Source organism: Sturnus vulgaris, chromosome 12 (assembly GCF_052056855.1).
Source record: "Sturnus vulgaris isolate bStuVul1 chromosome 12, bStuVul1.hap1, whole genome shotgun sequence".
In the NCBI taxonomy this organism is placed as follows: domain Eukaryota; kingdom Metazoa; phylum Chordata; class Aves; order Passeriformes; family Sturnidae; genus Sturnus; species Sturnus vulgaris.
Window position 1 is genome coordinate 13902246 of NC_142254.1, and position 19235 is coordinate 13921480.

A 19235-nucleotide genomic window follows, 5' to 3' on the forward strand; every position below is an offset into this window, starting at 1 on the left:
TCTGGATTTTTATGGGGAAGAGGAAGTAAATGATTGCAAGAACAGGATAAACATTCCAATGTTCTGAGTTTCTGAAGACTGACACAGTGCTAATATATAGCTGCCTACAGCTTTTGAAGAACTAAATAATTTATTGTTCTTATTTTTTGTATTTGAATGGTAGGGGTTGTCTCAGCTGTCAGAAGCTTTGTTGTGTTTTGACTTACTGTGTTAGAATGAGCTTTCTGCTTTTACCCTTAAAGGTAGATAAATTATCTTTGCAAGGAAGAGAATATCGTGTGAAACTCTTCCAGATACTGTGCAGTTTGGGCTAGAGATTTCTACTGCTTCTCACTTGAGCTTGGCCCATTTGGCAAGCCCTGAAGAAGGGAAGTTCGAGATCCATCCTTCAAAGTAAGCTGGAGCCATTTCGGTTCTTTTTGGGTACCTAAAGAGCACCTTTGTGTGGTTCTGGTGTAGCTCTTGATGGTGGAGCAGTTGTCTGTGGCACCCCTACATTTTCACCTGCAGAAAGAGAGGAGAACAGCACAGGTGCTCTGGAATGGTCCCAGCAGAGCTTGCTGCTGTGCTTTGTGTCCATCTCCAGATGTTGTCTTTTCTATAGTGTCAAAAACTTATATCCTCATGCTTTTAGCATTATCATTAGCTAATGCTCATACAGTGCTTTGATTTCTTGGCTAACTCAAAGCAACAGGTGTTGGCCTGAAATTCTTCCTTATGGAAGTTCTAAGACCAGACACACCTGCCTAGAAAGTTTGCCAGAGGCAACTGGAAGGGGAAAACATCTAATTTTGTAATGGTTTTACTTACTGTCCCATCTGTGGAGGTTTACTCTGATTCTGCTTGTCTTATGGAAGGAAGACGTTTTCCCATGTTCCAGAAACAACTTAAAGAATCCTAAAACAACAAAACGTAATCAAAAACTCAATTTTATTTTCCTGCAAGAGCATCGATTCGTACCCTTTCCTGCAGGCAGATTATGAGTGATTATTTGTATTTAAAATTTTGAACAAAATGCATTCTTAGACATTCTCAAACCCCAATATTTTAATCTGAGAAGTTCCATTTCTTGTGAGACAGCTCAGCCTGAGTGATCTTGCATGTGAGAGTCTGTGCTCACATCTGCTGTTCAGGAAGCACATCTAGACCCAAGCACGAGCTGTGTGGGGTGTAGTCTCAATTTGAACAATGGACTTGCCAAAATGCTAAAGCTCTGTGAATGGTAGAGGAACAGTGTCTTTCTGTAAGAGGTTTGGCCTGAGCTAGAAAGAGAACCCCTGGGTGTGTGCTGAGCTGTGCACCGGAGGGATCCTGCCCGCAGGAAGGGTGGGTGTGCTCTGTGCTAAGTCATCACATAGGAGATACAGTGTCACTTAATTGTGAACTCCAGCCCTTCAAAGCTCTGAGCCCTACTGGCAGGGTCTAGCACCTCTGGTGTTGCTTGGTGGAAGCAATATTTTATATTAGAGCTGTTGACAAATCGCTTTTCAAATATGTAATTTGTATGTTGCTCTCGTCTTACCTTTGGGTTTTTTTTCTGTTCAGACTTTAGAGTGTATGAAACTCCAATCCCTGCTTAAAGGGCATGTATTTCTTGCTTGCAACTTCTAATACAGCTGTTAAATTGGTAGTACATTGTTAATTCAGTTCCATGACCAGGATAAAAGTTCAGAGCATTGTAAAGTTTATCCAGCTGCTTTTCAGCTGTAAGGGTTTGTTGTGTGAGGGAGGAAAATCCTATATAACCTTCACTTTTATCACTGGTGCCAAATTATTCCTTCTTCCCTGCAGTCAGGGCAGCTGGTTTGGTGCTGCATATCGTGCATGTGGTTGAGAATTAAGATTGGGAATTCTGCAGTAGTGCCCAAAACAGGGTGGAGGAATAAAGAGGTGCTTCAGTGCTTCTGAGCTGTTGTACCTGGTGTGCTTTGGCCTATTCCACTTGATGGCAACAAAAATACCAATTAACTGAGACCTGAGAGAAAATCCTACCTAATGCTCTGGCCAGTTTATTTGATCTCTGTGTGTAAGAAGGTGTTGGTTTTGAGGTTCTATTCACTCATCATTTTGATATTTAAGTCACTAGACTTGAAGTAATCCCAGCACTTTACACACAGAGTATTCCCCATCCATGCATGCTGTGTGAGTCTCTGCACCAGCAAAACCACGATATTCTTCTACCTCTTGCAGTGACTTTTGCAAAGTTTGTAAATAACAAATCCAGTTAAGGTTTGACCTTCAGGTTCTGCTTGACCACTGTCAGAGATGTATAAAATGCTTCTTTTATTGTTTTTATTATTTTCTTATTATTTAATGAAAATATACCAAGACTTTTTGATAGGCAGTGTTCTTCTCAACTGCCTGCATCCCTTAGAAGCTGTGGCTGGACATAATTAAGAGCGAGTCACAGGAAATCCTGTGTTCCTCCCAGGCAATCTGTGATCTCTCCTCATGACTGCAAGTTTCCTATTGGATAAATAGTGCTAGCTTGTGTTTTCTCCAGTTCTCTGACGCTTTTTTTCTTGCCTGTGTTTTGTGATATTAGGGCTTTGCCCCTGAGAGTTTCCTGGATGGTGTTTAGGTGCAGACTTTGAAAGGTGGAGGATGAAATTGTAACTGTGCTTTTGATTTAGTTGGGTTGAGGACCAGTGACAAAAATCATTAACTAAGTGTCGGGATGTTAAGAGCATATAGAATGTTAGATGTTGATGTGCAGTTGCCTTCTCAGCAACCTCTCTTTTTTTTTCTTTTCCCCCTTCAAATTTGTCAGCTAAAAATGTTTGCCTGCCAAATGATGATACCAGTCTGCCTTCCATCAGTTTTTGGAAATACACAGCTTGATGGAAAATTAAGTGGGGCATGGGGGGATCCTTGACTGAGTTAAGGTCCAGAAACTACCCTTGTCCCAAAACTGAGATTTACCCAAATTCTCTTCCCCTGGCCCAGCAGACACCTCCCAAATTAATGTTTGGATGATATGGACTGTGTCCACGTTTGATTTTGTAACACAGTGCTAAATATGCTAATGATGCTTCTTTGTTAATAAGAGAATTGTTTTTCTGCAGCTTTTGTCAGAATAGTTGTTTCACAGGAAGAAAGACTTGATGGAACTGTTCATTTATAGTATTTATCTATGACAACTGAAAATATTTGGAGGTCGTTAAAGAGAGTGCTGGGATATCAGCTTTGGGTTGGTGCACCTGGTCTCTAAATCTTTGGAATATTTTTGTTTTCATTTTTCATTTACACTGTTACTTGTCTTAAGTAGTTAAAACATGATGTTCTGGATTTATTTTATACCTTACACACACACACAAAAAAATGTGTGCTATAGACCCCGAGTTCCAAAAGCTTGAGCAGGCATCCCTGAGGAAATGTTACTTCATGGGACATCAGAACAGGACATTTTATCCTGTATTTCAATAAAACTTTTGTGTCCTCTCCAGGCAATTAAAGAACTGATTTATACTTTGTAGATAGGCACATGATCTTTAGACATTGATTTAGGTTTCAGCTTTAAATAGTATTCATGAAAATACATAAAATTTGTGTTTGGTGTTGTCAGCCTTATGGAATGAGGCTACTATCAAAGCTTAAGGTAGATCAAAAATATAGCAGGCAAATCAAATTTTACCTGTTGTATTCTGTAAATCAGTATGCACGTAGTCCAAGTTTACAGTTGACCTTCAGTGTGTAACTGGTCTCATACAATGTTCCTGGGCTACTTCTTAGTGATGATTAGGGTCCAGCAGTGCTGGAGTTGGCTGCACAGGCTCTTAAAACAAAACACTGCTGAGCAGAAGAGTTCATACATCATGGTGCTGTTACTGGCATAGAATTACCACACTGAGAGGTTGTAAGTGCTCTCATTTATGTCTTTAACATTTGTTTTCCTGTCCACAATTCCTTTCTTCCAGCTTCAAACCCTGATTCAGGAAACGGACCCCGGTGCCGATTATCGCATCGACCGCGCTCTGAACGAGGCCTGCGAGTCGGTGATACAGACAGCCTGCAAGCACATACGGTCTGGAGACCCCATGTAGGTGCCTCTCACTCAGAACTGCTGCTTTTTTTCCTGTTGGGCATCCATGAAGGTTGTGTGGCTCACCAGTAGAGACACTAAAACCTGTCCAGACTAGTGACTCCAGATCAGTCATACAGAGCTGCACTGAGCTGTCTCCATTCTTGCAGTACAAGCAGACAAATATTTTTATAGGAGGGCTGGTTAGCACTGGTGAAGGGTGTAGCTTTCACAGGCACTTAGATTTAAGTTTGCAGTGTTTGATGTGCTAATTTCTCTAACCATATAAGTCTCAAGCAGTATCATGAAGTGACAAACCTGGAAAGGCCAGGTAAGCAAACCTGGTGTCTCCTTTGTCTTCAGGTCTGATAATATATTCTCCCCGGGCCAGATTTTCTATGGAATAATCCTTATGATTTTGTTGTATATCAGACTTGTTGAGATAACTAAAACAATAAGAGCATAAGAGGGTACAAATATGATATACACTTGTTTTAGATGTAATCTTTCTGAAGGAAGAGAAAGATCTTCACTGAGTTTGAACATCTTATCTATGGTTCACTGGAAGACTGATTTGGCAACACCAGCTGTTACAGGGAAGCTCAGCATGATTTTAACAGTCTGTGGCCTGGCTTTTTCTTCTGTTTGCAGGATTCTGTCTTGCCTGATGGAGCACTTGTATACTGAGAAAATGGTAGAAGACTGTGAGCATAGGCTCCTGGAGCTCCAGTATTTTATATCTCGTGACTGGAAGTGAGTACTGTAAAACAAGACTTATCGTCACTTGATGTTTGTATTAAGTGTTTGTATGCATTAGCAGCTCCTGCTAAAACAGTATAGCTTGTGGTTGTTCAGAAGAGGTCTTTCAAGTATGCCAGGTCAGCAGGGTGTTAATGCTTGTGCAGAACACTAAAAGCAAAAGCTGTTTAGAAAAGTTGTGATGCCACTTAAATCAGGTACTCTTTTAGAAGTAATGTGGCCTTAAAAAGTGCTCAAATTTGAACTCTAAAATTTGTTGCATCTTTAATTATCGAATTCTGTCTTACCATAAGTTGAAGATCTGTGTCTCTGCAGATGGCAGTCAGTTGTATCTGCTCTAAGTGCTACAATACGGGACTTAAGGAAAACAAGTTTTTAAGTATAACAAAGACTCACTGTGTGAGAAGCTTCCTGCCTCCATTTCTGCCTTTTTCCAAATTCTCTAGATGTGATTACAGCCTGTAGAGCAGATGTAATACCCTTCAGAGCACTACTTTTCCATCTTTCTCATCCGGACATGGCAGTGCTTTGTTTTAAATATATACAAAGCCCCTTGTGTCAGTGTTAGTTAGGATGAGGAGAGAATAAATTTGATAGACGTGACCAGTGAGGAAAGAATAAGTGTTTGGCTTGTCTTCTAAAGAAGATTGAGAGGTGAGAAATAGAGTACATTAAATGGGGTTACTGCAAGAAATTGAATAATTGCTCTCAGTGGCCACAAGGAGTGTAAGGCAAGAAGTCCCGGGCTTCAATTACTACAAGGAGTGTTCAAACCAAACATTAAGAAAATCTTGACTCACAGCAAGCCGTGTATTTATGGACAGCATTGCCAGTAGCTGAGAGCTGATGTGCTCTGTGAACTTCTGCTTTTAAAAATGGGACTTCATGGAGCAGGGAGTTTAAGGCTTTTTGGCTGTTCATTTAGTCATCTCAATAATTATCTCCATAGGTAGACAAGAATACTTAATTTTTCTCCCCTTCCTGTTTCTCTTCATTGCTGGGTCTCCTGCCTGTACTGTTTCCAGCAGGTAATTCATTGTTTGAATCAGACTTAAGTGATTGGAAGTAGGAAGACTGATTATTTGCATTTTTCCTGGGAATAAGAATAATTCTAATTCCTAACGCAGGCTGGGCAGCATTAGCTTATCTTTGTTTAACCACTGTTCCCCAGGCCTGGCTTATAAAACTAGTGCATTGACTGTGTGCCTCAGACAGATGCACAGAGTAGAAGGGGTTTTGTTTGTTGATACCTTTATCTATATAATTGTGTCCACTGAAATCACTTGATGTTTTTTCCTATAGTATTTTATAAATATGAAGTTTCCATTTTGGAAAGTTAGCAATATCTCAGCTTTCATGTAATTAGACATCATCTTAAGAGATCTACACTTAGAGGCAAAGCATGGGGTACTGAGTTGGCAGTTGGCTCAAATCCAGGGCAGACAATCCAAATCAATCCAACTCAGATTTTTATGGAATTGGTGTTTCAGAATGGCAGCAGTACAAAGGAAGTGTAAGATATTACACAAGCAAAATGTGGTATGTACCTGCCTTTCTGCTGCTTCAGGATATCGAGGAGATGATTTCTTTTCTCGTGTGTCAGCATTTGGCTGGCATGCTGCAGAAGAAAATGGGAGGTGCCTCAAGAAGTGTTGAAAATTTGATCTGTAATGAAAGATTTTGGTGTTATTTAGGGAGTTAATTCCAGATAGAATTAAGGCCACCTGTTGGTTCAGTTGGTCAGATGCTGCTGCTGAGTGGTGTCCTGGTGGTGCCTGAAACTTGAAGTGGATTTTCTGCCTCCGAAGCATTTTGGGATATGAAAAACATTCCATGTTTGAATGAAGTGCCAGTGATAACTCTTCTGTTTGCAGATTGGACACAGTCCTTTACCGCAAGTGTCAGGGAGATGCCTCCCGCCTCTGCCATACCCATGGCTGGAATGAGACCAGTGAGCTGATGCCTCCAGGGGCTGTTTTCTCCTGCTTGTACAGGCATGCATATCGAACAGAGGAGCAAGGAAGGAGGGTAAGTGCTAATGGGCAACTTGCTGCTCGTTGATCTGTGATGGAAGAGTTGCACACGTTTTGATATCAGACACACAATACTAAAACAGCCATAACTCAGAAAAGCTACTTTAAATAATTTACTCTAGGTGATAGTTGCACTGCTTCAGGTGCCCATCTGCTCCTCAAGGCTGCCCTGAAGGTCTAGGTGGTTGTTCTGGTAAGGTAAAGCAGGCCCAGCAGGATGACTGATCCATGTCACAGGCCTGTGGAGAGAGTTGGATACTGACACCGACTTACGTTTCTGTTCAAACCCAGTACAAGTCCTCCCTCATGTCTTTCCAAAGAGGAATGTGATCCCTTGCAGATAGCCAGTATAGATGCAAAATTGGTTTTATGCAAAAAGGAGTTTCAAGATAAGCTTTCCTCAGCTGTTTTTAATTAAGTTTTGATTTGTTCCCAGCTTCAGATTATATTCAATTTAATTCTTCCTATTGATACAATGCATTCTTCCAGTTCTTTGGAACATGCTGTACTGGTAAATGTGCTTATGCTGTCCTTAAAGAGGATATGGGGATCTGACTTGCTGCCCTGCAGTCTGGAGATCCACCATAGTCACATTTGTGGTTGAGAGTTGCTCTCTTCAAGTTTGCTGCCCTCTCGTGCCTTCAGCAGGGCTCTCAGATGAAAGCACCTGGGTACTCAGTTCCATTTCTTTTGGCACTGTAGTGTACACAGTCCCTAGGAGTTGATGGGTTTACACAATGGCCTAGTTTAAAAATTCATTTCCTCAGCTTGATTTAAAAGGTCTTTTGTGGCAGAGGTCAAGTCCTGATGGAAAGTATCTCTTTTAGGAATTTTTTTTTTTTAATGCAGTTTCTTAGTGTGCTGAGTTGAGACTTCTCATTCCATTTTCTATTAGTGCTGGCCAAAGAAATCGATAGCCACCCTGCAAATAATCTATCAGAGAGAGAAAAGGTTTTTAAGTGTGTTTTTCTTTTGGAAAATAGGCTAAGGAAGCAGCTGCCATTTTGAAACTTAGTCTTGGAAGCAAACTCATGGGAGGTTAGACCTGTATTTGTTTCCAGTGCTGTTGACAGAATGCTAGGTAACTTCCAGTGGTTTGGATTTTTAAATGTATGAAGATTTAAGCTTCAACTGGTCCATTTTAGGCCGGATAAGCACCACACCAGTATCCCTTGGTTTCCTACAGTTTGTTTCTTCCTGTCTTGCAAGTGCTGACTCTGATGTGCTGCAGTGGAGGTTCCTGAGAAGAAATTACAGATGGACTATGTTGCCTTATTCTGGGCTTCCTATTTGGTATTAAGGGCATGGTATTACTTTGACTTTCATCTCCAGAATTGGTCTGTAGCCTTGAGTGAAGGTATAGGGGACTTGATCTGACATCTTTTTCATAAAGTAAAGTAGAGATTTAGGAATATAAAATTAAACTTAGTGTAATGAGAGGAGCCTCTGTCTAAACTAAATGACAGAGCTCCAAGCTCTTTTGCAACCCACATTTCTTGTGAGGGCCCTGGCAGACCTGTGCTGAGCAGTGCAGGACTTCTGTGCCTTTTGGGATTGATAGCATTTGTGGTCAGAACCTTACCTGACCAAGCATCCTGTTTGCCCTGTGTGGATTTAGGGACCCCATATGCCAAACACTCCCTGTTCTCTTTGCAGCTATCACGAGAGTGTAGAGCAGAGGTCCAGAGAATTCTCCATCAGCGAGCCATGGATGTGAAGCTGGACCCAGTCCTCCAGGACAAGTGCATGATTGACTTGGGGAAGTGGTGCAGTGAAAAAACAGAGACAGGCCAGGTACTGTACACAACATCACTGCTACATTGTTTGCAAAGCTGGAGGGCTGGGAAGGATAAAAAGGGGATAAAGTGACATCTTGCTGCCTCTTAATAGTGGAGAATGTGTTAAAAATTAGTGCAGTTTGAATCACAGTCTGCACCAGACTGAGACAGGTGGTGAAAAGCAGCTTTGTGTATTCAAACGTTAGTGGAATGAGAAGGGAGAAGGGGATAGTTTGCTAAAAGCTTCAAAGAAACAATCCTACCTCTCTCAACCTCTTATTTGTAACGTTCTATTACAAGCTTGATATTTCCCACATAAACTTTATCCCATTTCCAGTTGGCAAATACTGACGTGCTTCCTGTGTTTATACAGAACTGAACTAACATCTGCAGCTACTTAACAAAGTTTCAACAAATACTTTCATGTTAAATTGCTGTGCCTTAGGAGGGCTGTAGGGAAGGGACTATTCTGCAGCAGATGCTGTAGACACTACTGTCTTTTTGAAGTGCCCATCATAGGCTGGGTAACTAACCTCTCTTTAAGGTTATGGAAAGGGCAAATTAAATGGGATATTCCAAAAGCACATCATGCAGCTTTTGAGAGCAAGTGGTAACATCGTAGACCAACATTTTCAATCATTACTATATATGTGTGTTCTGGGAGTGCTAGTAGAAGAGTGGGATTAACTGAGATTTAGGACTTCACAGAAAGGAAGGTAGTTTCACATGTGTAACAATGCTCTAAGCCCAAAATTTCAGCTTGGGTTCTTGGATCACACACTAAAATGTCTGTTTCTGTAGGAGCTGGAATGCCTTCAGGACCATCTTGATGACTTAGTGGCTGATTGCAGAGACATAGTGGGAAACCTCACTGAGCTGGAGTCTGAGGTGAGTGGTTTTCAGCCTGGGGTAAAGGGAATAGATGAGCAAGTCTAGTTAAGCAGGTCATTTTAATAATGATTAAAAAACTGAGGTTAGAGGAGCTGTAGAAATGCAGCTAGGCTCTGGGATCAAAATGCATCCCTTTTTTACCCCATGAAGTTTTCATGGAGGTTCTTGAGAAAGAAATGAACAATATTTCAGGATTTTAGCCTCTTGATGGTATTTCTCCTGCTTTAAAGATCACTTTCAGTATTTAAACTAAGATTTGCACAGGAACCCAGTTAACTTTAACACAAGTCAAGATACGTGATGGGACTTGAGATTTTGGTCTTGTTTGCAAGTAGTTTTGAGTACTGTATTGCAGCCTCTCTCCCTGCCACAAAAATTTTGTCAGCCATAACCACCAGGTACATCAGTAGAGATTTACTTCTTTTATGAAACTGCATATTTGACTGTAGAGACCCAGACTGTTTCCCATATCTCTTAAAATTGACACTGTAAAATTTACAAAGTTTGCTTCCAGTGATTAGAAACTTTTGGTTTTCTCAGAACTATGCCAAATCATCAGCTCCTGCCTAGGTGCAAGGTGATTTCTAATGCTCTCTCACCCAGTTTGGAGGAGATTGACTGAATTACCCAAGATGGGAGTTTCTGTAGAGACCAGGCTCTTCCCTTAAGCTGGAAGGCTTGTCTTGCATTTGCCAGGTTGGCAAGAGTGAATCCTGGGATTTCCCGAGCTAAAGGGCAAAGCTGTCTGGGTTGCATTTTTCAAGACCTTGTAAACTGGGTTGAGTTTGAGTTGTTATCACAGGTTTTTTCCAGGGTATTTTTCTCTTGTGCATTCACTGTTAAAATGAAAAACTGTGTATTTTCTGCAGGACATTCAGATTGAAGCCTTGCTGATGAGAGCGTGTGAGCCCATTATCCAGACATTCTGTCATGTGAGTACTCTGTAATAGTGTGAATATCTTTGAGGAAAAACTCAGTGGGAAAGGTTAGAGAGTTTTAGTATTAGTTCTTGCTACACTTCAAAAGTAAGATCAGAGGTAATAATTTCCAAAAGTCTTTAATTAAAAAATTACCCTGAAATAAAAATTTTTAGTTCCACCGAGTGTTTCTGCTGTTGTCAGAGCCCTAGCATAAAAGCTAGCTGGAAGATGAAAATCGCTCTGTAATTGCAAAAATCACTCTTTACAGTGAGTTAAATACTAGACTTTTTTCCTTCTCCTTTAATATGCAGGCAGTGTGTCTAACCACTCTATTCTGTGCAACTGCTCAGCACTGCTGAAATAGCTTCACTGGTGTAGGGCTGAGTAGTTAAAGAGCAGTGAAGGCACCTAATTAAAATATGTCATGTAAGCACTGAGTCTCTGCAGTGTATTCTCCTGACTCTGAAGTGTTCTGAGTCTGTGTGTTTCTGAGATGGTTCTTTCCTGAACTATATAAAAATAGTTGTATACTGGAGTTGTGTGGTGCAACTGGAGGGTGGTCAGTTAATAGTGAGCTCACCATGGAGAAGTGGGACTGTAAGTTCCATATTTCCTGGTCACAGTGGGCTAAAAGAGCATAAAACCCATTACTTGTAAAAGTAGTTAATTTTTATGTCTTTCATCTCTTCTTCAGGAGGTTGCAGATAACCAGATTGATTCTGGGGACCTGATGGAGTGTCTAATACAGAACAAACACCAGAAGGAAATGAATGAAAAATGTGCAATCGGTGTTACTCATTTCCAGCTGGTGAGCAACACTTTTCTCTGCTATCAGTGGAAGCCTGTTTTGTTCTTTCAGGGTGTTGCTAGGAATTAGCTAATTATGAAAATGCTGCTTCTTTGAAATTTATTTTCTGCTGTATTTAAAGAGCTCTTGTGAATTCAGACAGTTGTATTTGCATGCCTGGTCATAAATGGTCACTTCTGGAGATGATTTCTTTTCAACCTTTCCTCCCTCCCTGTCATTTGGTAGACAGGCTCCCAACTTCTTCATCAGTGCAGCATTCCCCTTGCTTCCACATTAATAAGTTTGAATAAAATTATGTGCTAATTGTGTGATTGAACAAATTTTCTTCTGGCCAGCACTTTGCTTTTTTTTTTTAAACTCCAGATGAGCAAAGTTGTTTTTCTCCCCGTTTCTCTTTTGCAGGTTCAAATGAAAGATTTTAGGTTCTCTTACAAGTTTAAAATGGCTTGCAAGGAGGATGTGCTGAAACTGTGCCCCAACATCAAAAAAAAGTATGTAGTGCCTGACCAAACAGCAATCTGATTGTATAAATACGTAACTAAGTGACAGGGTATTTCATGATAGGACAGAAAATGCTGGACTTCCTTTAAAGGCTGATTGGTTTGTATGTATTCCCTTAGTGACTGTGTTCTGCTTAAGGTAGAGGCCTGCCTCTAAAAATTACTTCTGCTTTGCTCCTGGATAGAAGCCTGTCCTCTTGGTTTTATTTACTGTGAAATTAGCTAATTATTACAGTTAGTGGATTGCATGTCCCAGAATGTGTTCTATCCTCACTAGAGTCATTGTCTTCTAAGAGGCAGACTACTGTTGTTCTACTTGCTGATCTGGGAAGGGAAAATATCCACTTGTTTTATCTGGTTTATTCACTGCAGTGTAGGGGATTTTTTTAAATGTCCTACTGCAATAGTGTAAGGCTAAATTACACACAAGGTCAGTCCTGTTTGTGGAGAGCAAGACTATTTGCATTTTATGAGGTAAATGCCCTTCCCATAGTGTAAAAGGATTGCTTGCAACACTATGTAGGTATTCACTGTCCTCTACTTCTGAGGTGAAGCAAAGCTTTTCTGAAGTGCTGATTTAAGAGCAGAAGTCTTGTTGGGCAGAGGGGTTGGTGGGATTTTGAATGTCTTCCTGCCTGCTGATCTAGACTCCAATTTAGGTTTTAATCGTGATCCAGTTACTCTACATAGAACTGTACCCCGAAGTAAGCACATATGCACAATAACTTTATTCTGTGTTTGTATTATTGGAGTCAGTTTCTCTGGTGTGGTAATCCAATATCAGCCTTGGCTTGTCTTAGTGAAGGGTGTATGAATAAAAAGCTGTTTTCTTTTCTGCAGGGTGGATGTAGTGATCTGTCTGAGCACAACTGTGCGCAATGATACTTTGCAGGATGCCAAGGAGCACAGGGTCTCTCTAAAGTGCCGCAAACAGCTGCGTGTTGAGGAGCTGGAGATGGTAAACATGCCTGAAACTCTTGTTCTCCCCACTCTTTTAGTGAGATCCTTCAATTAAAGCTTCCTGGTTTGCCCACCTTTGGGGAAAAAAATGCAGCTTGTTTGTAAGATGTGTCTTACTTATTTTTTCCACTTTTCTTACAGCACAAGGTTCAATTACCCTTCATGGTGAAAGTACTGATTGTCTGATTTAATGCCTTAAATATAGTCTTACAAAGGCTAAGGCAAGCAAAATGGTCATTGGAATTTCAGCTAGAAGTGATTATGTTTAGTGTTAGACGGCAACGTGCTACACATTCTGATGCCCTTAACATCCTCTAGGAGAGAACAAAAGCTTCATTTTACAGACTGAGGAAACAAGCACAGATGAAGCAACTCGACTCCAGCTGCTCCAAGTTGCTCAGTGGATAAATAGGAGTAGTGTTTGTTCTGGTAGGCAAAGCTGCCTCTCAACTTCCTGCTGCAGTGCTTGCAGTAATAAATTCTTAAAGTCTTTGTCCTGTAGATACTGTTTAAGTGTCAAAGCTTCACCTTAAGTAGGTCCATATCAGAAGAGCTGCACTCTTGCCTTTGTATGGAAGAATTCAGATGTTGGGCCTCACCAAAACCAGGAAACTTCATTCACATCCTCCAGATCACCTACTAGATGGGTGGCTGTTAATATGCCCTTTAGCTTTCATGTTGAAAGATTTTAATTGTCTTGGACAGTTGTGATGATGCCCTTTTAGGAGAAGCAGTGGAAACAATTTGCTAACTCTATAATTTGATTCAAACTCTTTCTTCAGTCTAAAACGTTGACAGATCACTGCTGGGAATTCCAAAGTAGATTTCTTACTAACACCACTTCTCACACTTAAGACCCTTATATTCAAGGGTCTGTTGTGAGAGTTGCTTACTTTTTGTGCATAGAGGTCTTCAGTTAAGAGATTCAAAAGGTGAAATAGTCTCAAGTCCTACTTTAAGGTTCATGTTGTAATTTTATCTGCAGACTGAGGATATCAGACTTGAACCAGAACTGTATGAGGCTTGTAAAAGTGACATCAAGAATTACTGCCAGAACGTGCCCTATGGCAATGCTCAGGTAATGGAATTTATTAATAATTTACAATTTAATTTGTACTTTCATTTCAGAAAACTTTTTGAAGAACACTTTTGCCCGTTGTAAATGCAGCTTGAGATTTTCAGTTTTATATCACTCAAATATTTTGGTAGTACTTCAGAATGTTAATTTCTTTCTTTTCTACTGGCACACAAGCATTAATACTGGGTGAATGCAATGCTGTGAGCCCTTCATTCTTCAGTTTATGCTGGCTTAAAGCTATTAGCAGCTGATTACTGCAAATGATGCTAAAGATTTCTTAGGCATAATGTCTGCAGGATGAGATTTGTGGTTCTGGAATGAGTCCAAGAGACCCTCTTCATCTCATTAAATCTTTGTGAGAAAAGATGAGCTTAAAGCAAGTCCTGGAAATAAGCATTGGTAATGACTTTGATCAAATCTAGGCATTGGGAAGTTAACTGCCCATATGAGATGAAGGTGGTCATTAGGGGAACACATGGCTGTGTATGACAGAATCATATTAACAGTGTGTCCATTATGCCTGCAATATTCTGTTGTAGATTATTGAATGCCTGAAAGAAATCAAGAAGCAATTGAGTACACGATGCCACCAGAAGGTGTTTAAACTGCAGGAGACAGAGATGATGGACCCAGAACTGGACTACACACTCATGAGAGTCTGCAAGCAGATGATCAAGGTAATGGTAGTGTGCTCATTTAAGAGGGTGAGGTTGGGATATAAGAGCTCTGTCAGCTCTGAGCTTCCCATAAAGGCTTGTTACAACATTGCTGTGCTTTTTCAGAAGTATGATTACTTTTTTGCAAAGTAATCTGTTTCTTAACTCTGAATCAGGCTGAGGTTTCTTCAGGGCTCTTCTCTTTCAACTTCCTGATCAAAGCCAATGCACTAATAAATTTGTCTTCCCAACCTCCAGCAGAATTGAGGAGGGAATCTGTGCCAAGGCTCCTAAACTGTTCTCATCCAGTCAGTTTGGATTTGGATTGGCTTTTAGCAAGGGTGAAGAAGTTATGATTACAGAGAAGAGTAAAATCTTCAGTTCACTGCTGCAGACAGATTTTTATCAAACTGATAAAGCAGGGAAAATCATGCATAACTTAAAATTAGAAATGAAAGCTGAAAGTGGTACCATGTAGAAAAAGCAGTGAATGTTCCTATAAGACACTCTTTCACAGTAGCCAGAATTCCAGGCTCTAGAACACTAGTATGTGTGGTCTGTGTGCAGTGCCCTGACTCCGTATTTTGGCTGATGAAGAACATCCTGAGAGTTATTTGCTCTCCAGTTTAGACACATGCTTTTGAAGAGAGACCTGTGATCTCATGAGAATAGTGAGGATTTGAAGATACAAAAGCCTTATCTTACACCCACAGAGTTAGTTCCTAACAAAAGAAGTTAGTAGCTTGGTCTGAATTTTGGGTAAGCTGGTTCACTTTTGACTGTCTGATTCAAGGTGGGAATGGACTAATTACTGTCAATGAGCTCCTCTCTGTTTTCTCCTTGTATGTGGTCTTCATTTGCACTGAGTGGTACTTTGTCCAAAGCAGCATTTACACAGAACAACACTATGTGTTGGTTTTAGTTTCTAAAATAAATGGGAACAAAAGTAGTTGACTATGAGACCTAATTTGGTGGGTATTTCTTTCCAAGTGTGCTGTTTCTGAAGAATAGAAAATAAAGGCAATTTGCTTTTGATAAGGCCAGTCAGTACTGTACAGCTCAGTGCTCAGTCCTTAAGCAGAGATATTAATGCCCATAGTTAATTCAGAGTAGCACTGAGATGTTTGGGCTGGGCAGTGTACCTCTCTATTGGGCAAATGCTTATTCCCTTTCATGAATTGGAAGCTGATTTTTGGGCTTGGGTTTTGTTTTTTCACGTGCTTTTAGTGATGCAGCTTGTTGGGTTTGGGGGATTTTTTTGTAGCGGTTTTGTCCAGAGGCGGATTCAAAAAACATGTTGCAGTGTTTGAAACAAAACAAGAACAGTGAAGTGATGGATCCTAAATGCAAGCAGATGATTACCAAGCGCCAGATTACACAGAACACAGGTATCTTCTTCTGCAATAAAAACAGAACTTGCTTGCCTGAAATATTCTGCATGGCTGGAAGAGTATCAGTTTTGGTTTATTCTCCTTTGTAGTTTTTTGTGTGCACACTGACCTTAGTCAAGTTCTTGAGGGTCAGCATATGTTGTTGAATCCTCCTTAGTTCTGAACCTCTTAACTCACAATTTGAAATTCTGTTATGGAAAAATACTGATTTCCCTCAAAATTATGTTCCTTGATGGTACAGTATCATCCAGGAAATTTCTATCCCATCTCTTTTGGAGTGTTATGCTCTCTAATCTGAAGAGATGCGTGCTCTCATGAAGTTCTGTCATCTCTCCTGGTTAGATTACCGCTTAAACCCCGTGCTCAGGAAGGCATGCAAAGCAGACATACCAAAATTCTGCCAAAATATCCTGAATAGGGCCAAGGATGATACAGAGTTGGAAGGACAAGTCATCTCATGCCTGAAGTTGAAATATGCAGACCAGGTGAGTAGAACTGGTGCGTTCAAATGGGAAATGGTCCAGATCGTGTTGCTCAACAGTCATTGAACATCAAATCAAACTTGGGCTTGTGGTGTGTTCAATGTATGTAACAGCCTATACATAAAGGAGGTTTTTATGTTCCTATAGAAATATTATAGAATACAGGTTAATGTACAGGGTGGTTGATTTCCAAAGGTCATTGAGTGAAGTAATGACTTTCTCCTCCAAATAGCGTCTCTCTCCAGACTGCGAGGACCAAATTCGAGTGATAATCCAGGAATCAGCCCTTGATTATCGGCTGGATCCCCAGCTTCAGATGCACTGTTCTGATGAGGTAGGACAGTAACTCCATTGTTATATTTTCTGGATGAAAGCTCCGTTCATGTAACAGATTTTTGTTTCTCAAAACCTCCTTTCCTAATAAGCAAGACAAAAAAATCCCTTTGAGCTGCTTCTAGCTAGTCAGATTCTCTACTTGTGACTTTTGTCCAATGACAGGAATTGCAATTTCCTGTGCAGTGCTAATACAAAGTTAATTTTTTCATCTGGGATCTCATCAGTACCTGTGACTATGGAAAAATACTTCTTTCCTGTTGTCAAAAAAAAAAGTCAGTTCTCTGGTCTTGTCAGCCTTAACCAGAATACAGTCAGGCTTTTTGAGTTTTCACTTTTTGGTAACAAGAGTTGGTCATGCTTCAGGTGTTGCTTATTTCATACTTTCACATTCTTTCCATGCTGTTTTATTCCCTGCCCTCCTCCTCAGTACAGCGATATTGACTTCTTGCTGCTGGGTTTCGAAGGGTTATGCATATTGCATGAGCCAGGATGCATTTGGCTTTGGGGATTTTGGGGGGAAGGAATCTCATCATGTATTCTTTAGCTGCACCCTGTGATGAACTAACATATCGAGATATAAATGTGCTAAAAGGCAGAATGATTGTTGTGAACTACTTATGTTAAAACACCTCCTTCAAAATAGATTTCCAGCTTATGTGCAGAAGAAGCAGCAGCTCAGGAGCAGACTGGGCAGGTGGAAGAATGTCTGAAAGTCAATCTTCTGAAGATAAAAACTGAGATGTGCAAGAAGGTAAAGAAAATAAATTGGATGTGCTCTAAAAAGCTCCCATCCCTGCAGAAGTCTGTGTTTTTTCCAGATCACAGCCTAGGTAATGTTCTAGCTAGTATGAGGCCAGAGTGCTGAAATTTCCCTATACATCTCAGTTCTGGCCTGCAGTGAATCAATTCCATTTCAATTTGCCAGTGAAAATGGTGTTGAAAGTTCCTCCTTTGCAATTCCAAGCTTGAATCCTTTCTTGATTATGGTTGCCAAACGTTCTTGTTTCTGTTTCTTGATGCTGTCTCCATTGCAGGCTTTCCTAGGCCAAGGCTGTGTGCTGGAGGGCCGTATGAATTGTTCCATGGCTATGGCACCAGATTTCAGTTCTAACTGAAGTAGTCCTGACATACTGACATTGCCTTTTAGATTAATATGAGTATTTTAAGGAACTTTACAAACCAGGACGCTTAATTAAGTCTAAGCCAGCAATGTCCTTATCCAAGTACAGTGGTGGATTTTCTCACAATCCTGGATTTGAAAAGATGATACACCTTTCAGAGACATTGATCAGCATGAGTTTTGTTCAGTCTCCTTTTTCTAAGATGTAATTTCCTCTTCTGCAGGAAGTGCTCAACATGCTTAAGGAAAGCAAAGCAGATATATTTGTTGACCCAGTACTCCACACGGCGTGTGCCCTGGACATCAAACACCACTGTGCTGCCATTCCGCCAGGGAGAGGACGCCGTAAGTGCTCGTGTTGTACTTGTGTAACCTCTCAGTCCTGAGATACCTAACCTACATTACTTACCAGCATAATCTTATGTACAAGATATTTCCACCACTCATTTGTTGGTAACAGGATGGAACAGAAACAGAAGTGGTAGATGAATGAGTGTCAAGAAGTTGTTCCTTGTGTCTGAGTCTGTAGCTTAGAGAGGGCTTTGCCTGCAAGTGCTTGAATTGACAGTTGTGCATTAAAAGTCTGGAGTTGATTTAACTAAGTCTGTGGCCTGCTTGCTACAAGCTAAATAACTTCACTGCAAAGCAGAAAGTATCTAATTAGGGATTGGTCAAGTATGGTGGCATGAATAAAAAATACAAAATTTTATGTCTGTGTCTTATATGAGAATTTAAACGAGCTTATGAGTTAGTTGGCCAAGCTCCTCTATTGGCACCAGAACACTGTGATCCCATTTCCTTTTCACAGGACTGTGTGAAAAGTCAGGAAGTTAAATCTTTCAAAATACATTGTTGTTCAAAAGAAACTCCTAACAAGCCTAAGGAAATAAGACTGTTTTTTCTGAACTGAATTTGATCTTAGCTCTCTTGAAAGGCTACAGCTAATTGAAGGTGAAGATTTATAAGACTTCATAAAATCTCATGTAAACCACATGAATTATATATTGGATACGTAGTGTAGTTTCTTTTTGGAAGTCAAAATTCCTTGCATCTCCAAATGCAATACTGATCATGAATCTTGGTGAAATTACTACCCTCAGGCATAGTCTGCCATGTCTGTTTAGAAAGCCTTGTAACCATCAGCCTTCATGAGAATGGAAGAGCCCCTCTCTGCATGCACCATGTTATCGAAGCAACTGTTTCTAGTTTGTAACACCATCTTCTGCACATTACAGAAATGTCATGCTTAATGGAAGCTCTGGAAGATAAGCGTGTGAGGTTGCAGCCTGAATGCAAGAAACGCCTTAATGATCGTATTGAAATGTGGAGCTATGCTGCAAAGGTGAATATGTAAACGATTTCCAATTTTTATGCCTTAGATCTCTCTGTTGCAAGGTTTTTATGAAAAACTTCAACTGTAATTAAATTCTTGTTTCTGAGTGAAGTTTAGTATTTTGAGTTTGGTCCAGAAAAACTGAAATCAGGTTGTCTTTTGGAACTTA

The 19235-nt window shown here is 40.4% G+C and overlaps 1 protein-coding gene across 1 annotated transcript in view; it reads left to right on the top strand.

Annotated features, from left to right (window-relative positions):
• The window catches only part of GLG1 (golgi glycoprotein 1), an 81739-nt gene that overhangs the window by 56757 nt on the left and 5747 nt on the right, over positions 1-19235 (top strand). The window contains exons 9-25 of the mRNA XM_014880772.2: positions 3918-4039; positions 4673-4774; positions 6655-6808; positions 8470-8607; positions 9393-9479; positions 10352-10414; positions 11097-11210; positions 11613-11701; positions 12551-12668; positions 13656-13748; positions 14288-14425; positions 15669-15792; positions 16138-16280; positions 16510-16611; positions 17257-17364; positions 17958-18078; positions 18969-19075. Of these exons, the coding sequence (XP_014736258.1) occupies positions 3918-4039; positions 4673-4774; positions 6655-6808; positions 8470-8607; positions 9393-9479; positions 10352-10414; positions 11097-11210; positions 11613-11701; positions 12551-12668; positions 13656-13748; positions 14288-14425; positions 15669-15792; positions 16138-16280; positions 16510-16611; positions 17257-17364; positions 17958-18078; positions 18969-19075 (1923 nt within the window). The remainder of the gene's footprint in view (positions 1-3917; positions 4040-4672; positions 4775-6654; positions 6809-8469; positions 8608-9392; positions 9480-10351; positions 10415-11096; positions 11211-11612; positions 11702-12550; positions 12669-13655; positions 13749-14287; positions 14426-15668; positions 15793-16137; positions 16281-16509; positions 16612-17256; positions 17365-17957; positions 18079-18968; positions 19076-19235) is intronic.